Consider the following 25,782-nt stretch of genomic DNA (forward strand, 5'->3'; position numbering starts at 1 on the left):
ATCTCTGAACCCTTACTGAGCACAGCCGCGTGTGCCAGGCACCGCACTTCTCTCTATGGGACAGACAGTTCAGGAGTGCATCCTGCCCTCAGGAACTTCACTCAGCAGCGAGCTGAAGGAAGAGAGACTCCTAAATGGAGTGCGGGGAAGGCAGTGATAAGAGCCCTGGGACAAGGACAAAGCCCATGGGCATTTATTCATAAGATCGGGGTGGGGGGTCAGGGAAGCTTGAGGGCAATGGAGGCATTTACAGTGGCCTGGAGAGGTGGGTGAGGTGATACATGCAGGTGGGGGGATACATGAGGGGGAGGAAACCAAGGTCCGGAGGCAGAAGAGCACGGAGACAGGAGTCCAGTGTAGCTGGAGCGTGGTGGAAGAAGAGGCTGTGTGGCTGTAAAGGCAGCGGCAGGCCCTGTAGACAAACCTCAGGGGGTTCCGAGGCATGGAGCTACGCTTTGAGCTGCCTGGTCTTACTGCCCCCTAGTTTCTGAAAGACCCCCTAACAGTTATTCCTTATGTTCTCCTAGCACGTGACCCGTGGCGGCACATTCTCGTGTGCATATACCGCACTGACACTAAGGTGTTAACGGTGAATTAATTGGCCCCATGAGATATTATTTGATCTTCAGAGAAAGGGCCATACTTACTTCAGAGGAATGAACCTCAAGCAGCATTTCAGACCTTCACGAAAGAAGACTCTTTGGTCAGCAACTCCTTCCCTGGGCCTGTTCAATCCCCTCCACCTGGGAAGAAGCTCGTGCCTACCTGACTGCCAGGATCTTCCTCCTGATCTCCCTCAACATCTGGAGCAGGGGCTGGTGTGACCGTGACTGCAGGAAGCTTGGCTGACTCCTCCTCTTTAAAGGACAAACACGGAAAAGATCAGAAGAGTGTGCCAGTTTTTGAGGGCAGCTGGCAGAGCCAGTGTGAGGGGCTACAGGACGCGTCCACCCCAGGGTCTCAGTAAGTTTGGGGAATTTCTTGTTGTTAGGAAAAGTAACATGATGTGATAGGAATTATTGTTGTCCTGTCCACAGAGATAGCTGCAGATAGGACAGCCGGGAGCTGGCCATCTTTGCTCCCCCTGTATTCACACATATTTCCATCCCGACCAGTGGGGCCAGGGATCCAACCTATAAAAAGCTTGGGGAACTGGGACCAAAGAGAGGGCAAAGCCCCAGCCCTCAGGGTCTGACCTTGCCCCCTACCGCCTACATGGAGAGGATCCTGATGACTTCAAAGGCAGCACAGCAGTTTGGAAGCCTTGAAATAGGTGGCAGGGAAGGGAGACTCAGAAAGCCTGGAGAGCCGGGTTTAGGAGCAGACCCTCTCACTTCTTCAGACGAGTCAGTTGACCTCTCAGCCTGGGTTTCCTTGTCTATTGTATGGAAAAAATGGCTGCCGCTCTCCCTCCTTCCGCAGGTCGCTGGGTGCATGGGGCAGGCCCGGTGTGCTGTGCAGAACCCACAGGGGCAGGAGCTTCCTCATTCCCTCCATCCCAGGTGCCACATGGATGCTGGACTTCTGCATCACCAGACCCCTGGTGTCCTTCCCTCCTGGGGTTGCTGGTCTCAGACCAATCCCTAAGAGCACTGTCCTTTTGTAGAAGTGACAGGAAGAAGAAACAGAGGTCCCATGGAGTCTCATTTGGGATGAGATTTAGTGAAAGAGAAATGGGCCTTCAATAACCCCTTGGCCTGGCCTGGCCTGGCCCATCAGAGGAAAGTGCGGAGGGGCTGTCCAGAGCCTCCCTAGGGCCAGCAGCCCAGTCAGAAAGGGAGCATACGGGAAGGAGGAGGCTAGAGTGCAGTGGCACTCAGGGCAGCACCAGACTATCACTCCAGCTGACTGGCCCAGACAGGCCGAGAGGCACGTCTCAGCCCCTGGCCAACAGGAGGGAGGAAGGTAGCATGAGGAAACCCACCAGTTTCACCATCCTCTCACCTGGTTTGTTCTCTGCATTAGCATGAGGCTTGGCTTTGGTCTCCTGATTCAAGCTCTCCTCCTCCTTATCCTTGGAGGGATGGGCTGCAAATGAGAAAGGGGAACACATCTTATCCGAGGCCCTTCAGTTACACTGGTCAGCTGAGCAACCAGAGCAGCTGAAGTGGGTGGGAAGAGGCTGGCCTGGAAGTCATGGTCTGGGTTCCGGTCCTACTGCGCATGTTCCTGCTGCCCGCTCCCAAGCTTTCGCCTTAAATTCCCTGTATGTTACTAACTGGCTGTGACCTTAGGCAAGTCACCTCCCCTCTCTGATCCTATTTCCTCTCTGGTAAGATGACATGGTTGGACTCAGAGGCAACAAATAGGATTTATTTCCTTTACAAGCTCGAATGAGTGCTGGATTGAGGAGGATTCTGATCCAAGGATAGTGGAGGTTTTACCGTGATTTATTGGTGATGTCTGCAATGAGCAGGGAACGGACGAAAAATGGCAGGGAGACATTTTTGCCATCCTTGGACTGGATTATCTGTAAGGTCCTTTGTAGCTTGCTTTCTTCAATGAATTTACCAGAAGCTCTGCTATAGTTCCAGGAGCACTACTGGTGAGACTTTCTTCTCTGGTCAGAAAGGGGAAAGAGCCTACCACCAACCTCCCTGCCACACCATTTTGACCCTAGGTACCCGGAGCCTCCTTTCGGATCTCTATGAACACACTTTGCCAGAGGCCCAAAGAGAACTATGGACAGAATAGTGCTGCTCTGATTTCCAGGCAAGAAAACTAGGGAGGGCAATCTTTTTCAATGTGATGATGCTCCAGGCAACATGCAAAGTTTACATGTGTAATTCAAGGTGGGAGGCACAGAGAGAGGTGCAGGGGCTCCTGCGGGTCCTCACAGCTGTGTAACCTGGGAGGGTAAGGACAACGGCACAAGCAAGAAAAAATGTGGCACCATGGAATCTATTCTGGAGTCCAGGCTGGCTCTCCCCTGTGAGCGCTGGGTGACCCTGGGAAGCCTGTGTGCCCTCTCTAAGCCTCAGCGCCCCCCTCTAAAAAGGCAACATCATGATACACTGAGAGCACTGATGTGGGGGTCTGTGAGACGAAAATAAATAAAAAGGCTTTAATGCTACAATTAAATATTGCTATGTTAGCTGGGATTCTGATACCAGATAGTCTGGGTTTGGATCCTACTTCTGCCACTTGATAGTCAGGGACCTAGCTCAGTGATTGCTTAACCTCTCTGTCCCTCAGCTTCTTCATCTGTAAAATCTTACAGAGTTGTTAATGGAATAAATAAGTTGATACATGAATGTGCTTTAAACAGTGCCTGGCACCTAGAAAGCACTATATAAGCATTAGCTACAACAAGGACAAAGTGAGTAATGGAGAGCAGCTGTCCCACCCAGGAAGCATCTCTGCAGTGGCCCAGCATTCCAGAGCGTTTGAGTTAGAAGGGAACCTGAAGATCCTCTAGTTTATGACAGACAGACTGAGAAGGTACAATATGGGAAGCTGCTGGGACCAAACTCTGCCTGGGTCCAGGATGGACAGGAAGCATAAACGGGTCTGGAATTTCCTCCTTTCAGCCTGTCAACTAAGCTCTCAGAGATGGTTCAGCTGCAGCTGCGTCTGGCAACAGGCTCCATCCTGCAGGGCCACCACTCTGGCATGACTTCCAAGTGTCCTGGTGGGCCAACCCAGCAGGTGCTCGTCAGAGCTGAGATGTCAGGAAGCAGGCCCTCCGCTGCCTCCTTCACCCACACACCTTTAATGCCCCCCTGGCGTGGATGACGCATTGCAATCTTCTGTTGAGCAACGAACACAGAGTTGTTACCAAAGAAGAGAGTCCCACTCGTTCTGGTCCTGGTGCTGAGAATATCTGCCGACTGTTGGCTGGAAGGGCTGGCAAGAAAAACCAAGTCCCCCTGTTTCCTCCTCACTCCTCATCACACACCCTAACCTCTCATTTCCCTTGCCACTGAGGAAAGCAGGTCAGCTGCAGAACCTCTTTCTGTCCCTCTCTCCCTCTCTCTCTTACATATGCACACATCCATAGATGTGAAGTCACCATAGAAGGCATAGGATCCTGGAGAAGAAAGGCCCCTTTACAGGGTGGGTGAGAGTTCAGACCACACACATCAGCTCTGTGGAAAGAGTTGGAACACCTGGAAAGGGTGGAAACATCTGGACAGCCATTTGGAAACAGCATATGGAAACACAAACATGGATCTGGAAAGTCTTGGGAACAAAGGCCTTCACCACAGTTCTGCAAGGTCCCAGGCCCTCCTGGATGGGGTCTGGGAGTATAGAATCTGGGTTGGCTTCTCAGAGCAGGACTTCGTCCCAGAGCGTATCAGCAATTACCTGCCACGAGGGCCTTTCCACGCCTTCATGCCTGCCACATGTACCCACCATATACCAAGCTTGCTTGTCTTCCTAGGGATGACTGTCGCTGGCTCCCCCAGCACTTGTTTCCTCACGTGGCCTCTCTACTCTCAGCGTGGCCGGATCATCTCCTACTTAGTATCAATCTCCTCTGACCTCTGCCTGGCCTGGCCATCACATAATCCTGTTAGGACAAGTAGGTCAGCTGTTGGCAGGCTGCCAGTCATGGAAGTGGCCCAGGCAAGGGGCCCTGCAGTCCCATTCAGGAGATCTTTATCTTCAGGACTTTGCTAGAGTTGGTGATTCTACAAGGAGTGGCCGAGTACTCTCGGCCCAGAGATACAGCTTCCTTCACCGCCCCAGGCCAGGTACGCCCCCAGCACGATCACCCACAGGCTACTGCGTAATGCAAACTCCACTCTCAAAACTCCAGGGGCACTGTTTTTCTGGAGTTGACACTTGGGAGTAGCCTCTCTCAATGTCTGCAGAGGCTCGCCCTGAGGATTTCCTGAGGAAGGTTTCATCACCTCTGCTTTTCCCAGTACAATAGCCTTTTAAATACCCTAAACCCAATACTGTATCTGAAGGGGATATTTCAAGGCCTGAGGAAATTCTGAGCCCCTTCCCAACCTCTCCCCCTGCCACTCCTCTCCCTCCCCCCCTCCCCCCCCCCCCCCAAGATTTGTCCCTGAACCAGAAAAGTCAGTGAGGGTGTTTCCCGATGCTCATGGGCCAGTCTCCAGTGTCCTATTCAGCTCAGCCCTCAGCCCTCCTTCCAACTACACTCTGACCCCTTGGCTTCTGCCCACAGGCCAACCTGGGCTCCTAGTTTTGCACCAGAGATCCAGAGATGAAGGGACCCAAGGAGAACAGGAGTGTACCTGAGGGTGCCCTTTAGGGGCCTGAGAAGCATTTTAGGAACAGTTCTCTGGGGAAGCGGGCCAAAAGGCAAGACTTGGTAAGGTGCATGGAGAGAATCTTAGCTACCCCCATCATTTGTCAATCAGGACCCACTCTACTTTGGACCCCTGTCATCCTCCAGAAGTGGTCCTGGCAGCTCCTTTGGGGTTCCTGGCTAGGGAGAGGGTTAGCAGTTTCCCTAGGACTCCAGAGCTAGACAAAGAGCAAGGGGAGGTGCTACTCAAAGCTTCTGGGCTGTGGGGCCCTACAGGAGGTACCCCCAGAAGTGGCCCTGGCAGTCAGCCTGGGCCAAGCTGCCTGGCTGGAGGTTCTGTGGGACACTGGAGACGACTCGTGGGTGGTGGGCTACGCAGGGAAGTCACTGAGGACAGCCCTGACATCGACCAGAGCAGGGCACATGGCACTCATGGCCTCACTAACTACAAGTGGACCCTTTCACAGGAGGGGACACACAGACATGGAAGCCATGGGATACGGATGCCTAACCTTAGCTCCTTGGGGCCCTCTCCTGTTGAGTCCCATGTCCTCTCTCTACCCTGTCTCCCAGACAGTTGGCTTCATCCCCCCACTCCCCCCATTCCCCACTCCGTCCTCATCCTACCCACTGCCTCCTAGTTTTGCATGTCCCAGGGCTTGTCCACCTGCGGGAGGGAGGGAGGGAGTGGACAGGAGACCACGCAGGTCCAGGGAGGCCTTGCTTACCTTCTCCCAGAGGGTCCAGGCTGTGAAGCATGAGCCGGTAGATGGTGCTGCGGATGGTGCTGTTGTGCAGAGAGGTCGAGCTGCTCCCTCGGGTCAGCATTGCTGGGAGCTGAGCAGGAGAGAGCCGCACAGGCCTCAGTGAGCCCCTGCCCAAGCCAGGGGAGGAGCCACACAAGGGCCTCCCTAACCCTGCCTCCCTCCCATAGAGCTCAGAACAAAGCACAGGAGCCTTCTCCTGGCCTCCCTTCTCCCTTCCCCTCAGTGAGAAGAGTTACACTCTGCTTTCTTTCTCAGGCTCCTCTCACTCTTCCATGACTGGCTAATTCTACATACCGAGTAATTCCCCAAGGTCTCAACAGGGAGCAGACAATGTGTACTAAGCATAACACATTACCAAGGGTTTGTCCTTCCCTGAAAATGCACTGTCATAGAAACACACACCCACACACAGCACAGACGGACCGCTGTGCATGGGCACAGCCCTTTACAGTCCACAAAGCATCATCGCGCTTTATCGTTGCCCCACCCCCAGATAAGCAAGGCTGTGACCCCCTTCTACAGAAAAGGACATGGAAACTCAACGAGGCTAGGTGATTTATCCAAGGTCGTGTGGGGAGTAAATGAAAGTATCAAAATGGGCACTCAGGTCTTTTGATTCCCAGTTCAGTCCTTTTTTCTACGCACAGGTGCTCAAGAGACCTTCATAGGTGCACACATACACACATCTGTACATGCAGATACCCAGATGTGACACACATAGAAATATCATCTGATGTCCAAGGGAACATCCAAAGACAGACTGACACTTGCTCTGTCCCTCCCCCACGCTCCCCACGCCACCCCCATCCCTCTGGATCTGAACTCTTCTGCCATCTAGTGGCTGTGGTAACACAGTACTTCACAACAGCTCTGGGGATTTTCTTCAGATGAAGAAGGTTTCAGTCAGGCCCCAGACTCTCCCTTCTAAGGTTCCCATAATTCTCCCCAAATATCCCATAGGCCAAAGCATCCAAGATACAGTTTTTCAGAAGCCTCAGACCCCCCCCCCATGCCCCCAGTGCCTCTCCTATGTTTCTCTTATTTCCAGGGCATTCCAAAGCCACAGGTAATTGGGCTTTGAGATCAATTCTAAATGTTGGGGCTTGAGTTCTTCTAGTCCAAACAGTCATTTCACAGATGTAAAAGCTCACACAGCAAGCTACTGGTGGAGCGAGCAGTGATGTTCTGGCCTCAGCTCCCAAACAAGCACCTCAAGCACCTCGTCCAAGGCCACCTTAGAGGTGACAGTCCTGTTGGCAGAGGAGCTGGCGCCTTCCCTGGCTCATCCTGACAGCACTCCCTGGGGCTTCCCAAGCCTGAACCCGGCCCAGCACCCCCAGCATCAGGGCCACAGGGCCTCTGAGACCCTGCAGCGCCCCCTCTGGGCAGACTCCACATGGCACCCACCTTTAGCTTCTTGTTTTCCTGCAGCTCATCCACCGCAACTGCCCCATTGCCTGGCTGCAAACAGGGACAGGAGTCACGAGATGTCTGGAGAGACCCTTGCTCTCTCTCCCTAATTCTCTCTCTCTCCAAGGAACCCTCAGTTTGAGAAACACACCCAGAGAGAACCTGGTCTCGGGACATGTTTTCACATGTGCAAACCCCAGTCTGGCCTTTCACAGTCTGGCTTCAGCCCCACCCCCCACCCCCCACCCCCCCACAGTCTTCTTAAATGTGTCCACTTACGACAGCCCAGTACCACCAACCGTCTCTCAGTCCCTCAAATGCACCGTCTTTACCTGCTGTGAAACCCTCATCACAGGGTCCCTCCTCCCATGTTTGGAACCCTCTCTTCCTCACTCCCCATAGTTCAGGCCTCCATTTACATGTCACCTTCCTCTGTGAGGTTAAGGTGCTAATTATTTTTTATACACTCCTGTTCTTTTCCTTCATAGCACTTTCCTCAATGTAGTCTTGTATTTAATAAACAGACAAATAAATCAACTGCCCCACTAGCATCTTGAAGGTAGATTGCCTCTTTCATTCACCACCATGTGTTCAGCGTGAAAACACTCTTGAGCACTTAGCAAAGGTTCAATAAATATTTGTTGAATTAATGCATGAATGAACCATCCTGTAACTACACCCAATCTATTCTAGCTCCTGTTCCCTTGTTTACACCTTTTCCCTCTGCATAAAATGCCTCATCCATTCCCCCATGTCTCCAGTTTTTCAGCAAATTCACGGTGAATACTTCTATAAAGCTTTCCTGAATGGCCCCTTCCCCCGCCCCCACTCACTCCAGCTCACTACAATACCTCTCTCTTCAAAAGCTGTATAACAAGAGTAAGCACATTTTGTGTTACCAAAACCTGGCTCTGTGATCAAGTAAGTGCTAGTGTCCTGGGGAAGCTGTAGGGCAGCCATCTGGGAAATGAGACAGCCCTAGAAAAATCCAAGATGAAGAATCATTAAACCCACAGTAACTGTTGTCTGGACCACTAGCTTTCCACTTGGCATTTATTGCTTTATAATGCTGTTTGAACTTTTAAAAGAATCATTTAAAAATTTTTTTTTAATGTTTATTTATTTTTGAGAGAGAGAGAGACAGAGAGACAGAGGGGGAGGGGGGAGGGGCAGAGAGAGAGGGAGACACAGAATCCGAAGCAGGCTCCGGGCTCTGAGTTGTCCGCACAGAGCCCGACGCAGGGCTCAAACCCACAAACCATGAGATCGTGACCTGAGCCTAAACTGGATGCTGAACCGACTGAGCCACCCAGGCGGCCCTAAAAGAATCATTTTTTTAACTTTGCCATATGTGAGTTATCTACCCAGCTTTGACTCCATGTTTTTTTGAACTTACGATATAGTCATCTGTTCCCCAAGCCTGTGGCATAGGTTCTTGTACACAGGAGGTGCTCACTAAAGGTGAGCTGAATGAGGAGCTACTCCTAAGTGGCTTCCAGTACTATCTTCAGGTGGCAGGGTCACTGATAGCTGCCCCCAGGAATGGTCTTCCCCTCCTCACTGCTGGCCTCCATGGCCAGAACTAGAACTAGACTTGCTCTGTATCTCCTGTCTGTGTTTCAGCTCAGAAAATAAAGAAAACACTGACTGGGCCAGAAAGGAATCGGGACCAATTCTATCTCCAGATAGAAAACAGAACGTGATTCAAGAAATGAGGTCAGATAAAGGTGCGGTGGTTGGAGGGACGAGGAGGCTTCCAAAAGTAAGTAGAACTTGGGGTGCCTGGGTGGCTCAGTTGGTTGGGCGTCCGACTTCAGCTCAGGTCATGATTTCACAGTTTGTGGGTTCAAGTCCTGCTTTGGGCTCTGTGTGGACAGCTCAGAGCCTGGAGCCTGCTTCAGATTCTGTGTCTCCCTCTCTCTCTGCCCCTCCCCCACTCACGCTCTGTCTCTCTCTCTCTCAAAAAAAATAAAGATTAAAAAAAATGTTTTTAATGTAGATAGAATCTGAGTAAGCTTTGAAGGATGGGGGAGGTCTGAATGCTGGATATACACTTGAATAAATAAACAGATGGATGAACAAATGAACATGCAAATGAATGAAATGGAGCAGAAATAACCAATCTGCATCTGAAGGGAGCACTCTAGATTTCTTGAACAAAGTCCCTGACTCTTTCGTGACACACCTGTAAGTTCACTGGGATACTGGAGGCTATAGCACCGACCCCCAGTGGCCCAGCCATCTCACTGTTTATCATGTCCCACCCACACCCAGTGAGTTTTTGGAGGTAACAAACTGTGAGGAGCCAGGCTGCCCTTTGGGGTAGCCAGTTCTGTCCTCAGAGGAGCAGGAGAGATTGACTTTTGCCCCATGATGTACAGGCCTCGTGATTTTTCTGCTATTCAGGTTTACTCAAGCCAAAGTACTTCTCTAGGAGCGCATCATTCTTGGCACACACCAGTATCTTCTCCCTTCAGCATGTACTTCTAACCTTCTGACACCTTTCACATCCACTTTCTCATCCAATACCACCAACCCCGTGAAGTCGACAAGGTTAGCGCTATTACTGCTTTTTGATAGATGGGAAAACTGAGATGCAGAAAGAGCCCGGGGCTTGCCCACATTCACAGAGACAGTGTCAGAACTCCGATCTCCATTGGAGGGAGATATTTGTTGCTGTTGTTGTTTACGAACTCCTATTTCTTTTCCCAAGGTATTGAGGTAAAAATCTCTATTCCCTAGTGGCTCTGCGAATTATTGACATTTTAGATAAATGGACATAAACGTTTGCCTACTTTTAGGTGTGGACGATGGGTCCACTTACAGGAAGCAGTCCGGCAAGTGGGTGCATTCAGAATATGCCCTTAGTACAAATACATTTCATATCCACCTCTCACACCCACCCAGTGCCCCTCCTCTTTCTTCAGCCTCATCACCCCACCTTCCCCTTCTCCTCATGAAAACTGGCAAAGGGGCTGAGGAAACCAAAGAGGATGTCTCCATGCCAGCCAAAGCCCCCAGCACCTGCATGGTATCTTGCTGAGGTTGAGCAATAGGACCCTTGCTGCCATTCATGGGAACCTGGGATGGCAAATATGGCAGGCCCTCAGGGGGCTTCCCCTCCTGACTTCCAGTTTCTGTTTCCCACTGATGTAGCAGTTAATCATTGACCCCTCCCCTTCTAGACCATCCATGACACATTTTCTGAACCATGTATTTTAGTCTCTGTTGTTATTTTTGTTTTAAGATTCATTTAACAAATATTTACTGAGTCCCTGGTCTGAGTCCTGCCTTCACCGAGGTTAGACTCTAATAGGGGACTCTTCACTCTAGCCCTTTGCTGAGTACAGTCTTGCATCTGGATCCACTCATTTGTCTAGGCTGGAAACCCAAAAGTCTACCCAAATTCCTCCCTCTCCTTCACAGCCCAGGTCCAATCAGCTGTCAGATCTAGTTACTCAAAGTCCTCACTTGTGGCCTCATGTCTTCACTCTTCCTGCCTACAGTCCTGCAAGCTTCTGACTCCTGATCTGTTTCTCTTGCAGCTCATTCTCCACCCCTCAGCCAGAGTGATTTTCTGAACAAAGCACAAATCATGTCCCTCCCCTACATCCTGGGGGTTTACTGTCCTCATGAGGGCGTCCAGACTCCTTGGCTGAGCACACACTAGCCTCCTGCTTACCTCCAGTCCAGCATTGTCCAACAGAAATAGAATGCAAGTCATATATGCAAATGTAATTCCTGTAGCAGCCACATTTTTTTAAAGTAAAAGAAATGAGTGGAATTGATTTTAATAATATACTTTAGCCCAATATACTAAAAATATTATAATTCAACATGTGATTAATATCATTGAGCTATTTTACTCCCCCCCCCCCTTTTTTTCATCATACCAAACCTTTGAAACCCAGTGTATATTCTATACTTAACAGCATAACTCAGTCGGACCAGCCCCATTTCAAGAGCTCTGTAGCTACATGTAGCAAATGGTCCATATTGGACAGTGCGGCTGTATCTCCTCACGGTGTCTCATTCCCTCGGCCTCTCCACAAGCCCAGGAGAGTCCTGACCCCAGCTTCAGTCAGCCACCCCCTGCTGGTCCTTCAAGATTCTGTTAGACATCACCTCCCGGAGGAAGCCTTCCCTAACTCTCTGGTCTGTTGAGGTGTCTACTCTCTGCAGTACTAAACCCCTCAGCGCTTTCCTATACCATTACAGGTGGTATTAACTTTATTTATTTACTTTGGGGGGTGGGTGGGGGAGAGAGAATCCCAAGCAGGCTCCACACTGCCAGTACAGAGCCCGATGCAGGGCTCAACTCACAAACCATGAGATTACGACCTAAGCCCAAACCAAGAGTCAGATGCTCAACTGACTGAGCCGCCCAGGTGCCCCTGAAATTATCTTGTTTTTACTTGTTTATCATCCATATGCCCTCTCCCCCACACTATTAATGTTGGTTTTCTATTTCCAAGTTATTCAGGTGGTAGAGCATCTAGAAATCATGCTGTTACTTGTAGAACACCATGTATATCTAATCTCATATTTAATCCCATCATTTTCAGTATGAGAAAATATTACTGTGTTGCATGAATGCATGTAAAATCTGAATTATAAGCACACATGCATTCATGGAAACAAGCTATTAGACCAGGCATGATCAGGTTCTTGAGTTCTGTTCATATTTGTTTCTTACACATTCATTTTGTCATCTGCCAGCACTGACTAGCAGGTGAACACTAAAAAAATTTTATGACGGAAAGAAGGCTTAAAATTGAGAATTCTACTCATACCAACTTTTTGTGACAACTGGGGGGAAGCTAAGTATTCAAGGAGTTGAAGGAGGGAACCCTGGGGCTCCTGGCTGGCTCAGTCACTAGGGCGTGCAACCCTGATCTCAACATTGTGAGTTCAAGCCCCACAACGGGTGTGGAGCCTATTTAAAAAAAAATAAATAAAAATAGGGGTGCCTGGGTGGCTCAGTCAGTTAAGCATCCAACTTCAGCTTAGGTCATGATCTCATGGTTCGTGGGTTCGAGCCCCGTGTCGGGCTCAGTGCTGACAGCTCAGAGCCTGGATCCTGCTTCAGATTCTGTGTCTCCCTCTCTGCCCCTCCCCTGCTCGCTCTCTCTCTCTCTCAAAAATAAGTAAACATTAAAAATTTAAATTAATTAATTAATTAATTAAAAATGGGTGAATGCTAAGGAAGGAAGGAAGGAAGGAAGGAAAAAAAAAACAACCTCAGCCCAGGCTAGGATGCTTAGTGGATTCCCTGCAGCCTAGAGCAGGGACGGGGGAGGGGGGTGGTCCACAGAGACTGAAAAGGCTTTCCTATCCACAGCCCCCTTGTCTCCACAGCAGACAGGTACCATATAAGCCACTGATAGAAGCCCTTGGAATAAATGTCAACCCTGGCAAGAAAGGGAAGGGGTGGCTCCTTAGGAGGTACTTGGTTTGCCTGCTTGAGAGTCATATTGGCTGGTTTAATTAAAAAAACCTTGCCAGGAAAACAAAACAAAACAAAACAAACAAAAAAACAGGCCTCAATGCATTTAGGAAAGAGTGGCAGACTTTTCTCCAGAGTTTCACATTCTGAAGTATTCTTGAGGGCATGATGTGGATAGAGACCCAAAAGGATCCAAAATAGGTCTGTTCCCCTCCCCCCCACCTCCTCCCTCGGATTCCTTTTCACCACTGGCTCCCCTCAGGCCATATTGCCAATTAGCATCTCCTGCAGATGGCTGGTCCTTTCTAGCTAAGCTGGGAGCTCTCTCTGTAATGGCCAGAGGTGCTTCAATCGTTGAGAGATAACGCTTTTAAAGCCAGGCTAGTGCATCGGCTTTGCTGTTTATTGGCTTTCTGTGACTATGCATGGTCAAGGCAAGTCAGATATTTATCATGTCAGGCTAGAACAAATACATGGACAGGTGTACACTTTATACTCAGGCATACTTTCTACTCAGGTATAAAATTTCAGAGCAAGCTAAGTTAGCCTATATTGATAATAGGGGTCATAAAAGGTATCCCAAACCAATACATGCCAGTTTGACGATGTTGTCTAAAATATCTTAGCCCAGTGGTGCCTGGGTGGCTCAGTCGGTTAAGCGTCTGACTTGACTTCCTCTCAGGTCATGATTTCACAGTTTGTGAATTTGAGCACCGCGCGTCGGGCTCTGTGCTGACAGCTCAGTCAGCACAGAGCCTGGAGCCTGCTTTGGATTCTGTGTCTCCCTCTCTCTCTGCCCCTCCCATGCTCACACTCTGTCTCTCTCTCAAAAATAAATAAATGTGAAAAAAATTTTTTAAAGAATAATTATCTGATCTTGTCTCCAAATTGTTCACATAGAAAAACACCTGCAAGTATGTTGCAATTGGTAAAACACCATGTGGCCATTTCCGTGTGTTTATGTACTGTCTGTGGCTGCTTTCATGCTGCAACAACAGAGCTGAGTAGTTGTGACAGAGACTGTATGGCCTGCAAAGCCTGAAATACTTACTATCTGGCTCTTTCCGGTAAAAGTCGGCCAACCCCTGCTCTGGGTCATCCCATTCACTTTATAGACAAACAGTCTAAGGCCTGGTTGAAAAGCAAAGTGACTTTGTAGCACTTTGTATAAAGCTCGTTTTATTACAATTACTCTTGCCTAGCCTGTCCTTTCTACTGGAAGGGACACAATCTTTTTCCCACACTGCTTTTCATCTAAGTGCTTAATAATAAAGGTTTGTTGAATGGCATTGACTTGCCCAGGGCAACGGGGAGAGTCTGCAGTGTAGCCTGGATTAAAATCCAAAAGTACAGCTTCAGGAATCAGTGGTAAGAACCACCAACTCGCTGTGAAACTAGCTGAGTTAAATATCTGCTGGGGGCCTCACTTTCCTCTACACTGGAGTCCCTGAACTGTTAGGATTTCCTGAGGAAACCAAACCAAATACTTACGGATCTCCTGCTAGAGACAAGACCCTGGGAGCACCTCTTTGGGAGATGCAAAGACTGTTTCCTGTTCAGAGGCAATGATGAGCTTGATGCTGTAGCCACCCCCTCTACCCCTCACCCCAGGCTGCTAACGGAGGCAGGGGGAGGCCCAGGTGTCTTTCCTATTCTTATTTCTCTCCAAAAGGAGCTGGCTCACACTGCCCTCCACTTCTCTTCCTGCTGCTTAGACTTCCGGAGCACCTGTGGCTCTGACCTGGCCTACCCTGCCTCTCCTTGGCTCCCTACCACCCTGTCTGGGTATGCCCCACTTCTCTCTGACTTCTTCACTTTGGGCCATGGCAGACTGAATAAGCCCGGTTTCCCTGGATGCCTGCTTTCCAGAGGTGATGCTCAGAGAGGAACCATTAGTCGGGGAGAGGTGTGCGTCAGTATGTCAACATTAGTGAGAGAGCAAGGCACGTTCATTTTCATGTTAAAGTCAAACAGTTCACAGGGGAAAACTGCAAAAACAAATGCCAACACAGTTTACTAGATCAACAATTGGATTTTCGAGAATTGTTGCATGAATTCAAAACTGAATAGCTCGCCCTCAGTCTATCAGTGAAGTGCAGGATAATTTATCTCCCTCTGACCAAATCATAGGTCTTGGCCAGCCAAACATAGACATAAAGGTAGAAGCAAAGACAAAGACAGTTCTCTCTATATATCTATCTATCTACCTCTATCTCTATCTCTAGAAGCATCCAACTTCTGCTCAGGTCATGATCTCACAGTTCATGAGTTCAAGCTGCATCGGGCTCCCTGCTCTCAGCACAGAGCCTGTTTTGGACCCTCTGCCCCTCCCCTTCCCACACTATCTCTCTTTCAAAAATAAATAAACATTAAAAAAAATTTTTTTAAAGAATGCTCTATCTCTCTTGCTATTAGAAACTTGAGGTGAAATTCAAATCCAGATGCTTTAAAAACCATGTCAAAATAGCTATAGTTCTTGTTACTTGTACTAATTTTCAGTGAGGAGTTGTTAGTGCTGGAAAGTACTAACTATAGGTTTTTATTTTATTTCATTTTTTAAAAGATTTTATTTTTAAGCACTCAACATGGGACTGGAACTCACAACCCCAAGACCAAGAATCGCATACTCTACTGGCCAAGCCCACCAGGCTAGGTTTTTAATTTTTTAAAAAATTTGTTTGAATGTTTATTTATTTTTGAGAGAGAGAGAGAGACAGAGCACGAGCAGGCAAGGGGCAGAGAGAGGCAGACACAGAATCAGAAGCAGGCTCCAGACTTTGAGCTATCAGCACAGAGCCTGACATGGAGCTTGAACTCACAAACTGTGAGATCATGATCCGAGCCAAAGTCAGATACTTAACCGACTGAGCCACCCAGGCACCCCATAGGTTTTTAACTTTAAATAAATATAAATTTACTTTTAATGATATAAATATAAATTTACTTTTAATGATAACCCGTAATTCAACCTGTTTTTTTAAATAACACTGTCAATTAAAATTCATGCTGGATTTGTTTCAACAGATAAGAACAGAGCTGTAACCGGCACCACTCTTGGTGGTTGGCAAAGACCTGCTACTATTGCCCTTGAAGAATCTCTTTAAGTAGATTACAAATTCTCCTTTAAAATCATGATTATGTTTCACTGTTTGATGAGCTTTCCTTTGATGGTCTAGCCCTGGAAAAATGGAAAACTCAGAATTTGGAGACTTGAAATAAAAACAGCACTGAGGGGCGCCTGGGTGGCTCAGTCTGTTAAGCGTCCAGCTTCGGCTCAGGTCATGATCTCATGGTTGGTGAGTTCAAGCCCCTCGTCGGGCTCTGTGCTGACAGCTCAGAGCCTGGAGCCCGATTCAGATTCTGTGTCTCCCTCTCTCTCTGTCCCTCCCCCGCTCATGCTCTGTCTCCCTCTCTCTCAAAAATAAATAAAACATTAAAAATTAAAAACAAAAAAACAAAAAACAGGGATGCCTGGGTGGCTCGGTCGGTTAAGCATCTGACTTCAGCTCAGGTCACAATCTCACGGTTTGTGAGTTCAAGCCCTGCATCAGGCTGTGCTGACAGCTCAGAGCCTGGAGCCTGCTTCAGATTCTGTGTCTCCCTCTCTCTCTGTCCCTTCCCCGCTCACACTCTGTCTCCCTCTCTCTCAAAAATAAATAAACATTAAAAAAAATTTAAAAAACAGAATTACTGATAAGAATTAGGAGGCAAGTCAGAGGCATTTTGAAAATGGCTGGCCTGTGTGTACCAAGGCATTAGATGCTTTTCTCAGGGGAGACTACCAGGCTTATGGCCACCCTCAGCAAGATGCGCCCTGAGGACCTCACTAGGAGGGAGGCTGCTGTTTCTTCATATTAAATTATGTAATGCTCGGGGCGCCTGGGTGGCGCAGTCGGTTAAGCGTCCGACTTCAGCCAGGTCACGATCTCGCGGTCTGTGAGTTCGAGCCCCGCGTCAGGCTCTGGGCTGATGGCTCGGAGCCTGGAGCCTGTTTCCAATTCTGTGTGTCTCCCTCTCTCTCTGCCCCTCCCCCGTTCATGCTCTGTCTCTCTCTGTCCCAAAAATAAATAAAAAACGTTGAAAAAAAAAATTAAAAAAAAAAATAAATTATGTAATGCTCTGAGCCTCCCTTTCTTTTTTAAGCCTCTGGCTTCATGGAGTAGTAGCCTAATAGAAAATAGCACTGAATGGGGAGTTAGATCCTGGATTCTCATGCCAGTTCTGACACCTGCTAGCTGTACAACCTTGGGTAGGACATTCTCCTTTGGAGTCATCTGCAGATATGGCAATTGGAGCTTGGTTGACCAGACCGGACAAAAAAACCACGATGCGGGGCCTGCCAGAACTGAACTCACTTGGACAATGGTTGTCAGATAGGACCTTTTGGTGGCCAGTTGGACTCTGTCAATTCCCCCAGAGAAGGGAAGGGACCCATCCAAGGTCACACAGTTAGGTAGAGGCAGAATCAGAATAGAACCCAGATTTCCTGACTCTTAGTTCTGTGTTCTGTCCAGAACACCGCATCATCTCAAAAATCCTAGAGGAAGTAGATTTTCTCTTCCTTTCATCATAGATCTCCCAGACATGCTGCTAAATGTGGTCTCCATCCTGCCCACTCATCAAAACTGCTCTGGATTAAGTAGCTAAATCCTTCCACTCTTTGCACACAAAATTATGTTCACACCAGTGGTTTGTCTGAGACCTGAAAGAGGCAGGCTGAGAGTCGACCTTTGCCCAAACTCACTGTTTAGGAGCAAGAAAGAAACGAGATCTGTGTTCCCTAGGGTATCTCACTTTGGAGTCAAGGAACAAAAACTCTGAGATGAATCTTCAGAAATCTCTTCCCCAGTCTAATCTCATCTTCCAGGTTATTGAAGCATGCAGTGAACTTAGAGGGAGGGTCCCTCATGGGGGCAAAGAAATTCTTAAAAAGGAAGTTGAGGGTCAAGAGAAAGCCTTAGGGTTAGAGCCTCTGATATCTGGTCTCCACTCAACACGCAGAGAGGGCTCTGCACGCAGGGCTAGCCTATCATGGATGAGTGGAGCTCTCATCTTCTCCAATATATCAAAAACACAACAAAACCCAAAAACCTCCCCCTGCCAGACCCCATTCCCAGCCACTAGCCCCTCCACATCTGGAATGTGAACAAACAAGATTAAGTGAAAGTGAAGGTGCTAGACAAGCCCTCAACTCCATGGACAGGGAAGAGATTATCATTTTTGCCTGCCTGATATCTTCCTTGGATATTCTCCAAAGCCCAGCTCAAATGCCATTTCCAAAGACCCAGTCAGACCAGCCCAAGTTCAAATCCTGGCTCCACTGCCTATTTGCTGTGTGACCTTGAACAGTGGTTTGACTTGATTAGGCCTCGATTTCTTCCCCTACCAATGATAGATCATGATAATAACCACTGGGTGATTGGGGGCTGAGCCAAAGTCACTCTTGCAAAGGTCCCAGCATAGTGCCTAGAAAAGAATAGGACTTTAAATGTTGAATGAATAGCAAAGGGAACCAAAGCACCCATCTCTTGAGGTCTGACCCAGCACTTTCCCCTTTAGTCACTGGCTTCTCCCCCCTTTTTGCCCCAAAGGGGCTGCAGAAGCTTGAACCATCCTGTCCTTACCTTGCTGAGGTCCCCCAAGGCCATGACCTTGGCCACTGGCCTCCTGCTGAGCTGCTCCTTCACCCATATCTCTAGTTGTTTATTCCACTTCATGGTGAACACATAGAAGGCATAGGCCAGCAGCAGCAGCAGGCTTTCCCACCAGGCAATGAGGCTGTCCAGGAAGAAGAGAATGAGCATCATCAGGTCAAGGATGTAAAAGGAGACGTCACGGAACAAGGGCCACCACGTGAGATTGAGGATCTCCCGGGAGAAGAGGGCACAGGTGCCGATGACAAAGAGGATGTTGAACACAGCAGAGCCCACGATGGTACCAATGCCCACATTGCTGTGGGAGATGAAGACGCCAATGAGGGAGGTGAAGAGCTCAGGGGCAGAGCCTCCAGCAGCCATGAAGGTGGCACCTGCCACATCATCAGAGATCTGTAGCTTATCTGTGATGACACCCAGGGCTGGGACGAAGTACTCATCACACACGATGGCCAAGGCCACAAACACGTACATCATGCCAAAGATGTGCAGCACCACCCAGCCCTGTCGCCGCTCCTCTATGCTGAACAAGTCTGGGGGGTACTCTGCCTTGGAGTGAAGGTCTGGCCAGCCAGGGGGCAGCTCTGAGGGACCGGAACTGGGTGCCTCTGGGATCGCAGCTGTTGTCAGGTTGGGGGAGGAAGCAGGGGGCACAGTCGGGGCTGCCTCCACAAAAACACAGTGATGCACATGGATCTTTGGATTCACCCTGACCTTGGAGGTTGATGAGGTCCCGGGTGCTATGGAAGGTTTCTTTGCCAGCCCCCTGTAGGTGGCTGAGGATATTCCCATGGTCAATGCACTGGTCCTAGACAAAGGATCACTAACACTCCAGGTAGCAGTAGAGGCTTTGATTTCCTTTGGGCTACTGTCTGTCATGGTGCTTATCATCACTTGCCCCTCAGAGATGGCTGTGGTACGCTCAAGGACCGTTCCCAGAGAAGTTGTCAGCCTGTTCTTTCCCACTAACCCCCGCGGCTTGGTCGGGCTCTTGCTGTCCACTGTTCTGGGGGTAGTCACAGTGTTCTTTTCCGTTATACTCCTTGGAGAAGTCAAGATGTTTGTTTCTATACCACTTATCTGGAAAGTTGGGGTGTTAATTATTCCCTTGAGAGTAGCTGGGGTGGTTTCCTCCACCATTCTCTTAGAGGGGTTAGTCTCCAATATTTTGGTGGTTGTCATAGTTTCACTGTCTTTCACTGTTGTTCTGGGGGTGACCCCATGTCTCCTTGTCATTGTCATGAGTGTGGATGGGGCATAATTGCCTACTAGTCTACCAAGTGGAGATGGGGTGTATTTCTTCACCTTTCCCTTGGCTTGAATTGGATTGTAGCTCTGCATTTCTCCCCTGGGTGGTGGCGTTGGGGTGTAATTCTTCACAGTTGGTCTGTTTGAAGTTGGGGTGTAGTGACTCAGTAGTCCACTGGGTATGGTTGTGCTGTCTGCCTTCACTCTTTCTATGTCTCCTGCTGTGTACTTAATCTTGGGTATTGTTGGAGTGATGTTGGCTGTTCTTCTGGGTGGATTGTGTGTATTCTTCATTGTTATCCCAGGTGTTGCTTCACGAACCCTGCCCACCGTGGCTTGGGGCACCGTGGCTTGGGGCACCTCCATTTCAGAGCTAGCTCTTGGAGGGTCACTGCTCACCATCATCATCTCATTGTCAGGGAGGTCACGGCTGGCCAGTTTTACAGAATGTTGGGAGGAGACTGCTGCCCACAATGAGGGGAGGCCCCGGGGGCTCCTCAGGTGCTGGTAGGTGGAACCGATGACCAACATTCCCAACAGGAAGAGGAGGCGACTCCAATGAAGCCGCTTTGGCCAGAGTAACCGCCTCTCCCGTGCCCCCATTCTGATCAATTTCCCCATGATGGCCAGCTATGCCTGGCTACGGAAGGCCTTTCATTCTGTCCAGGGAAAGAGGGGGTCTGTTCTGGGATTCAGGTTGGTGATCAGTGAAGAATTCTCCATGAAGCCCAGCCAGGGGGTATCCACAAACCTGCAGGGGGAAAAAAGAAGAGGTTATTTGTCCCTTACGAGGAGAGCTGAGAACCATCAAACCATCATCTAGAAGAGTGGACCTTTGTGCTAGGAGGCAGTTGTTTCTGCTGGAACGAAAGTACCCCTGCCGCCTGTTCCCAGAGAAAAATGCCTGCTCTTCGGAAAAAGCATTAGAAGTCCTCTGTGTAGACATGCCAGCAACCAGGTTCCTGAGCTGGGACTACCTAATCCTCTTTGGGATCCCCGCAAGAGGTCTGCCAGTATCCCCCAAGTCCAAGCCTGACATACTGGGAGCTCAGTCATCCATAGTTGGTGCCCCAGGCCACAGATCTCACCTTGTCAAAGGCAGAGGAAGGGAATGATTTTAAGCTTCAGACAAAAACAGGCAGCAGTGGAAGGCAGCGCTGGGAACTCAAGTCTCTGTGTTGGTGATTTTTTGTTTTCTGGTTTTGGACTGACTTAAAACAATTCCACCATATCATCCAGAGAGAACAAAATCTAATGCCATAGAGCTTCCCAGACAGTTTGGTGTGGTGGGAAGAACACGGAGAATGGAGTCAAAGGCCTGGATTTCCAGCTCAGCTGCTTACCGGGTGTGCCTCCCTGGACAGGCCAAACCTCATTGCCTCCTCTGTGAAATAAGCATGATAATGTATATGTTGATTATGCAAAGAGGGTCCCTGGAAGGACATGTGGAGAGAGGAAACTGAGGTCAGGGGTCTGAGGAAGACTTACTTTTCAGTATATCCTTTTTTAAAAAATGTTTATTTTTATTTCTTTTTGAGAGAGAGAGAGAGGGAGATGCAGAATCTGAAGCAGACTCCAGGCTCTGAGCTGTCAGCACAGAGCCTGACGTGGGGCTCAAACCCACAGTCCGTGAGATCAACATCTGAGCCAAAGTCGGACACTTAACCAACTGAGCCACCCAGGCGCCCTACTTTTCAGTATATCATAATGTTCAGATTAACTGTTTAACCTTTTTATCCTGTGCCATTTAATTGTATTTTTTTAAGTTTATTTATTTATTTTGAGAGAGACTGGGGAGGAGTAGACAGAAAGGGAGAGAGAGAAAATCACAAGCAGGCTCTGCACTGTCAGTGCAAAGCCTGACGCAGGGCTTGAACTCACGACACCATGAGATCGTGACCTGAGCCAAAACCACAGGTCCAACCACAGGTTGGACGCTTAACTGACTGAGCCACCCAGGCGTCACTATGGTATTTTAAACTTAAATTTAACAGAAATAACAATAGTAATAACAATATCTATCCATGTAAATACTAATAACAATACCTATGTCACAGGAATGTTGAGAGTAAAAACACATAAGGTCTACAAAAAGCATTGTAGAGAGTCAAGTGCTACGTAAGGGTTAATTTTATATAAAGGGTTAATTTTATGTAAAATTTTAATTTTCTAATCTTATACAAAGGTTTAATTTATATTCTTCAGGAGGGAAGAAGAACGTGAAGGGCCCTCATAAAATCCTCTATTTATAAAGAACTAAATATTCATTAAATCTCTATTTAGTGTCCACAGATTATTATAAAACAATAGCTAGAAATGGTTGTTTGCATATAAAGTAATATATTAGAAGACTCTAATATATTAGACTCTAGACTAATAGACTCTTAGGACATTAAAGGTAGACTCTTAGGATATTAAAGACTCTTTAGGACTCTTAGGACATTAAAGGTAGAAGGAATTGCAGACACTGCTTAGTGCAGCTCCCCATTTGAGACATGAAGAAACCGAGTTCCCGAGAAGAGATGGGACTCTCTCAATACGACACAGCTAGTGCATAGCAGAGCAGGTGAGCCTTCTAATGCCCCATTCTTTCCAGCATACCATGCTAACTAGAGACGCAAATGCATTTATCTTTTTTTTTTAATTTGTTAATGTTTATTTATTTTTGACAGAGAGAGACAGAGAGAGAGAGACAGAGCATGGGGGGGGGGGGGGGGACAGAGAGAGAGGGAGACACAGAATCCGAAGCAGGCTCCAGGCTCCAAGCTGTCGGCACAGAGCCTTATACGGGGCTTGAACTCACAGACCGCAAGATCACGACCTGAGCCGAAGTCGGACGCTCAGCCAACTGAGCCACCCAGGCGCCCCATCAAATGCATTTATCTTAAAAACCAAAACAGGGGGCGCCTGGGTGGCTCAGTCGGTTAAATGTCCGACTACGGCTCAGGTCAGGATCTCATGGTTCCTGAGTTCGAATCCTGCATCGGGCTCACTGCTGTCAGCGAGCTTCGGATCCTCTGTCCCCCTCTCTCTCCCTCTCCCTCCCCACTCCCTCTCTGTTTCGCCAAAATAAACATTAAAAAAACAAAACAAAAAAGGAGCAAGCTAAAGGAGAAGTACAGAATAAGCGACTTTCCTTCTCTGTCCTTGATTCCTGTAACTGTATTTCCACCATCTCCCTGCAGCCGCCCTGTCCCTTGCCAGAAGCTCAACTCCTTAGCAACCCGCTTGACTCTCCTCAAGACCTTTGGAGGGTCTTCCTATTCCTGGTGTGCCTGTGTTGTGTAACAGAGCTGAGCTGGCACCCCAGCTGATCCCTCCTACCTAAGCACATCATTTACCTTCAAACCTGGACATCTGAGTGTCTTCTCAGTTCTGGAAACTTGTCAGAACCCAGGGTCTCAAAGAGTGAGTCTGAAGCTGGACAGCAGGGCACACCCCATTCTCCTGTCCCCAGCTCCCCTATGGAATCCTAATTCAAAGCAGGGTCGGGTGTGAAGGGCATCTCAGGGAAAGAATATCCGATCCCTGCTAATACCCACCTCTAAGAAGCTTATCAAGGCATTGTACAAGTTCTGGGTCCCAGTGCCTCTGCCAGAGCCTGAGAGGGTGGACCTTTCACCCGGGAAAGAGATGGGCTCTCTAGTGGCCCCCTGCAGTCAACAGGGAACCGGGGGAAACTTCTCAAACTTGGCTCTAAGCTCTAGCAATGAGAGATGGTGCAAGGTTCCCAGGCTTAGTGTGAGGAAAGATCTGGAAAGATTCAGAAGGCACTCTGAGGTAACCAAGAGAAAGTACCTGGGGCTTAAGAGATCAGAAGACCTCAGTTAACACCAGGCTCTGTTACTGTGAGTCTAAATGTAACATAAATGTGGAGATAATACCCCTTCTATCTATTTGTAGGGTGGATGTGACAATCAAAACTAAAAATTAGGGAGTATCTGCTCAATTTCACTGTGAACCTAAGACTGCTCTAAGAAATAAAGTTTATTTAAAAATATGAGAGGGGCCCCTGGGTGGCTTAGTCGGTTAAGCATCCGGCTTAGGCTCCGGTCATGATCTCACAGTTCATGGGTTCAAGCACTGAGTCCGGCTCTGGGCTGATAGTGAGGAGCCTGCTTGGGATTCTCTCTCTCTCTCTCTCTCTCTCTCTCTCAATAAATAAATAAACTTTTAAAATAAGGTAAAATATGAGAGAATGTGGGGAAAATACTTCAAACTACCTTAAAGTATTTCACACATAAAAAATATTTTATTAGGCCAGAGGGAAATCCTTGGCGGAGAGGGCACTGACAGAACTCCCCAGAACAAGCTGGGACATCCCAAGATACCCAAGGAATTATGCCTCCAGCTCATGGCTGGAGCTGCTGAAGTGAAGGTGGGGTGAAGCAATGGGGACTTATGACCCTACCCATTGACCTGGAAGCCATTTTAATCATTCACCTAGCTTTGCTGGATTGCTGATTGCGCCTTTCTCCCTCGCTGTTTCCCCCAGGGACTAGAGAGCATGCAGTTTTGATTGTTCTCATCTGAAAAAGCAGGTAATCCCTCACAGCCTCACCCCTGCCCTACTTTATCCAGAGTGGCCTGTCAGAGTCAGAAGGTAGCCAGCTCCCCCTGCTGAAACACACAGGGGTGCCTGCCCCCTGTGGAAGCAGAAAGATGGGGGCTGACCTCTGCAAGTTAGCACATCCTTGCCTTCAGGCTGCTGCAAGCAGCCCCAGATCTAGTTACTTCTCCTCCCACACCAGCTCACAGTCTCCATGTGGCCTGGAAAGATGAACAAAGGAACCCAATTCACAGGTGGAATTTTGAAAGATCTTTTTTTTTTTTTTCTAGATTAATTCCTCTATTTTTTACAATGTTATTTGTGCCATACAGAAAATTCAAAAAAGCAAATTCCCAGAAAAGGAATTCCTTTTCTCATATGCTTTATTTATTTATTTATTTTTTTTTTTTTGAGAGAGACAGAGAGAGAGCGAGCGCAGGGGAGAGGGGCGGAGGGAGAGAGAGAGAGAGAGAGAGAGAGAGAGAGAGAGAGAATCTTAAGCAAGCTCCACGCTCAGCCTGGAGCCCTACACGGTGCTTGATCACATGACCTTGTGATCATGACCTGAGCAGAAATCAAGAGTCAGCGGGTCTACCAAATGAGCCACCCAGGCGCCCCAATTTTTCTCATATACTTATAACTAACTGTTGCCAAGGAGTTCTTTCTAGTGTCCAACCTAAATCTCACCTGCTGGGGGTGAATCTGGTTCCTTCTGTCTTGTTCTCATGGGGTTATGGCATATTTTGAAATTCACCAGGCTGTAGAAAAGTTTGCTGCTCAACCAAGAGTGGAAGCATTGTCTGTCCTGGCACGGTGAATTTGGGCAATCTCTTCCCCTGTAAAATGAGGATGATAATGACACTACCTGCTTGGTAGGCCTGTTACGAAGATCAAGTGAATTAATATGGAAAACACGTCAACAGTGTCTGGTACTGTTGTTATTCTTCTTCCGGAGATCATAGGCTCATAGGGGCGCAGCCGGTCCCCATGCATTCCACTGTGACAACACTGTACTGTGTACTAAGTGTGATCACCTGATTAGCGTTCTGAATCTCTTACTAGTTAGTGGCTCTAAGACAGGGACCTTGCCTGTCTTATTCATGACTGAATCAATCCCCAGAGCCCAGGACAGTGGGCTGTATATTTATTGATGGAATGAAAAAGTACATCCCAGTGAGCAGATGCTCTGGGATAGGGTACCTGAGCTACACATGAGATCAGGAGGGTGTGGAGGAAATGCCCACTCACATAGGTTTATGTCATTTTAGAGACAAGTGCTGGAAAAAGACCATGACCACTGAGGAAGAAAAATTGATATACTTTGTTCTACAAAGCTGCCTCATTTGATACTCTCCCTGGAACAGGGTGGCAGGACAGATATGGCCATTCTGGCTCTGATCCTCATAATAACATCAGGGACTGAGGAAGGCAGGGTTTAGAGACTGGACAGGACAGCACAGAGGCCTTTCCTTTCCCTCTGCATC

General features: G+C 48.4%; 2 protein-coding genes across 2 annotated transcripts in view; one reads left to right on the top strand and one right to left on the bottom strand.

The window, feature by feature from the left end:
• The window catches only part of SLC24A1 (solute carrier family 24 member 1), a 28,332-nt gene extending 7,138 nt beyond the window's left edge, over window positions 1-21,194 (bottom strand). The window contains exons 1-5 of the mRNA XM_042941680.1: window positions 18,472-21,194; window positions 7,399-7,452; window positions 5,953-6,061; window positions 1,945-2,028; window positions 766-857 (exon numbers count right to left, since the gene is read on the bottom strand). Coding sequence (XP_042797614.1) covers window positions 766-857; window positions 1,945-2,028; window positions 5,953-6,061; window positions 7,399-7,452; window positions 18,472-20,370 — 2,238 coding nt within the window. The 5' untranslated portion in view covers window positions 20,371-21,194. The remainder of the gene's footprint in view (window positions 1-765; window positions 858-1,944; window positions 2,029-5,952; window positions 6,062-7,398; window positions 7,453-18,471) is intronic.
• Window positions 1-25,782, top strand: part of INTS14 (integrator complex subunit 14) — a 68,266-nt gene that overhangs the window by 3,152 nt on the left and 39,332 nt on the right. The window contains exon 2 of the mRNA XM_042941678.1: window positions 528-963. The gene's annotated coding sequence lies outside the window, so the exon portion shown is untranslated. The remainder of the gene's footprint in view (window positions 1-527; window positions 964-25,782) is intronic.

This window comes from Panthera leo, chromosome B3, assembly GCF_018350215.1.
Source record: "Panthera leo isolate Ple1 chromosome B3, P.leo_Ple1_pat1.1, whole genome shotgun sequence".
NCBI classification, from domain to species: Eukaryota; Metazoa; Chordata; class Mammalia; order Carnivora; family Felidae; genus Panthera; species Panthera leo.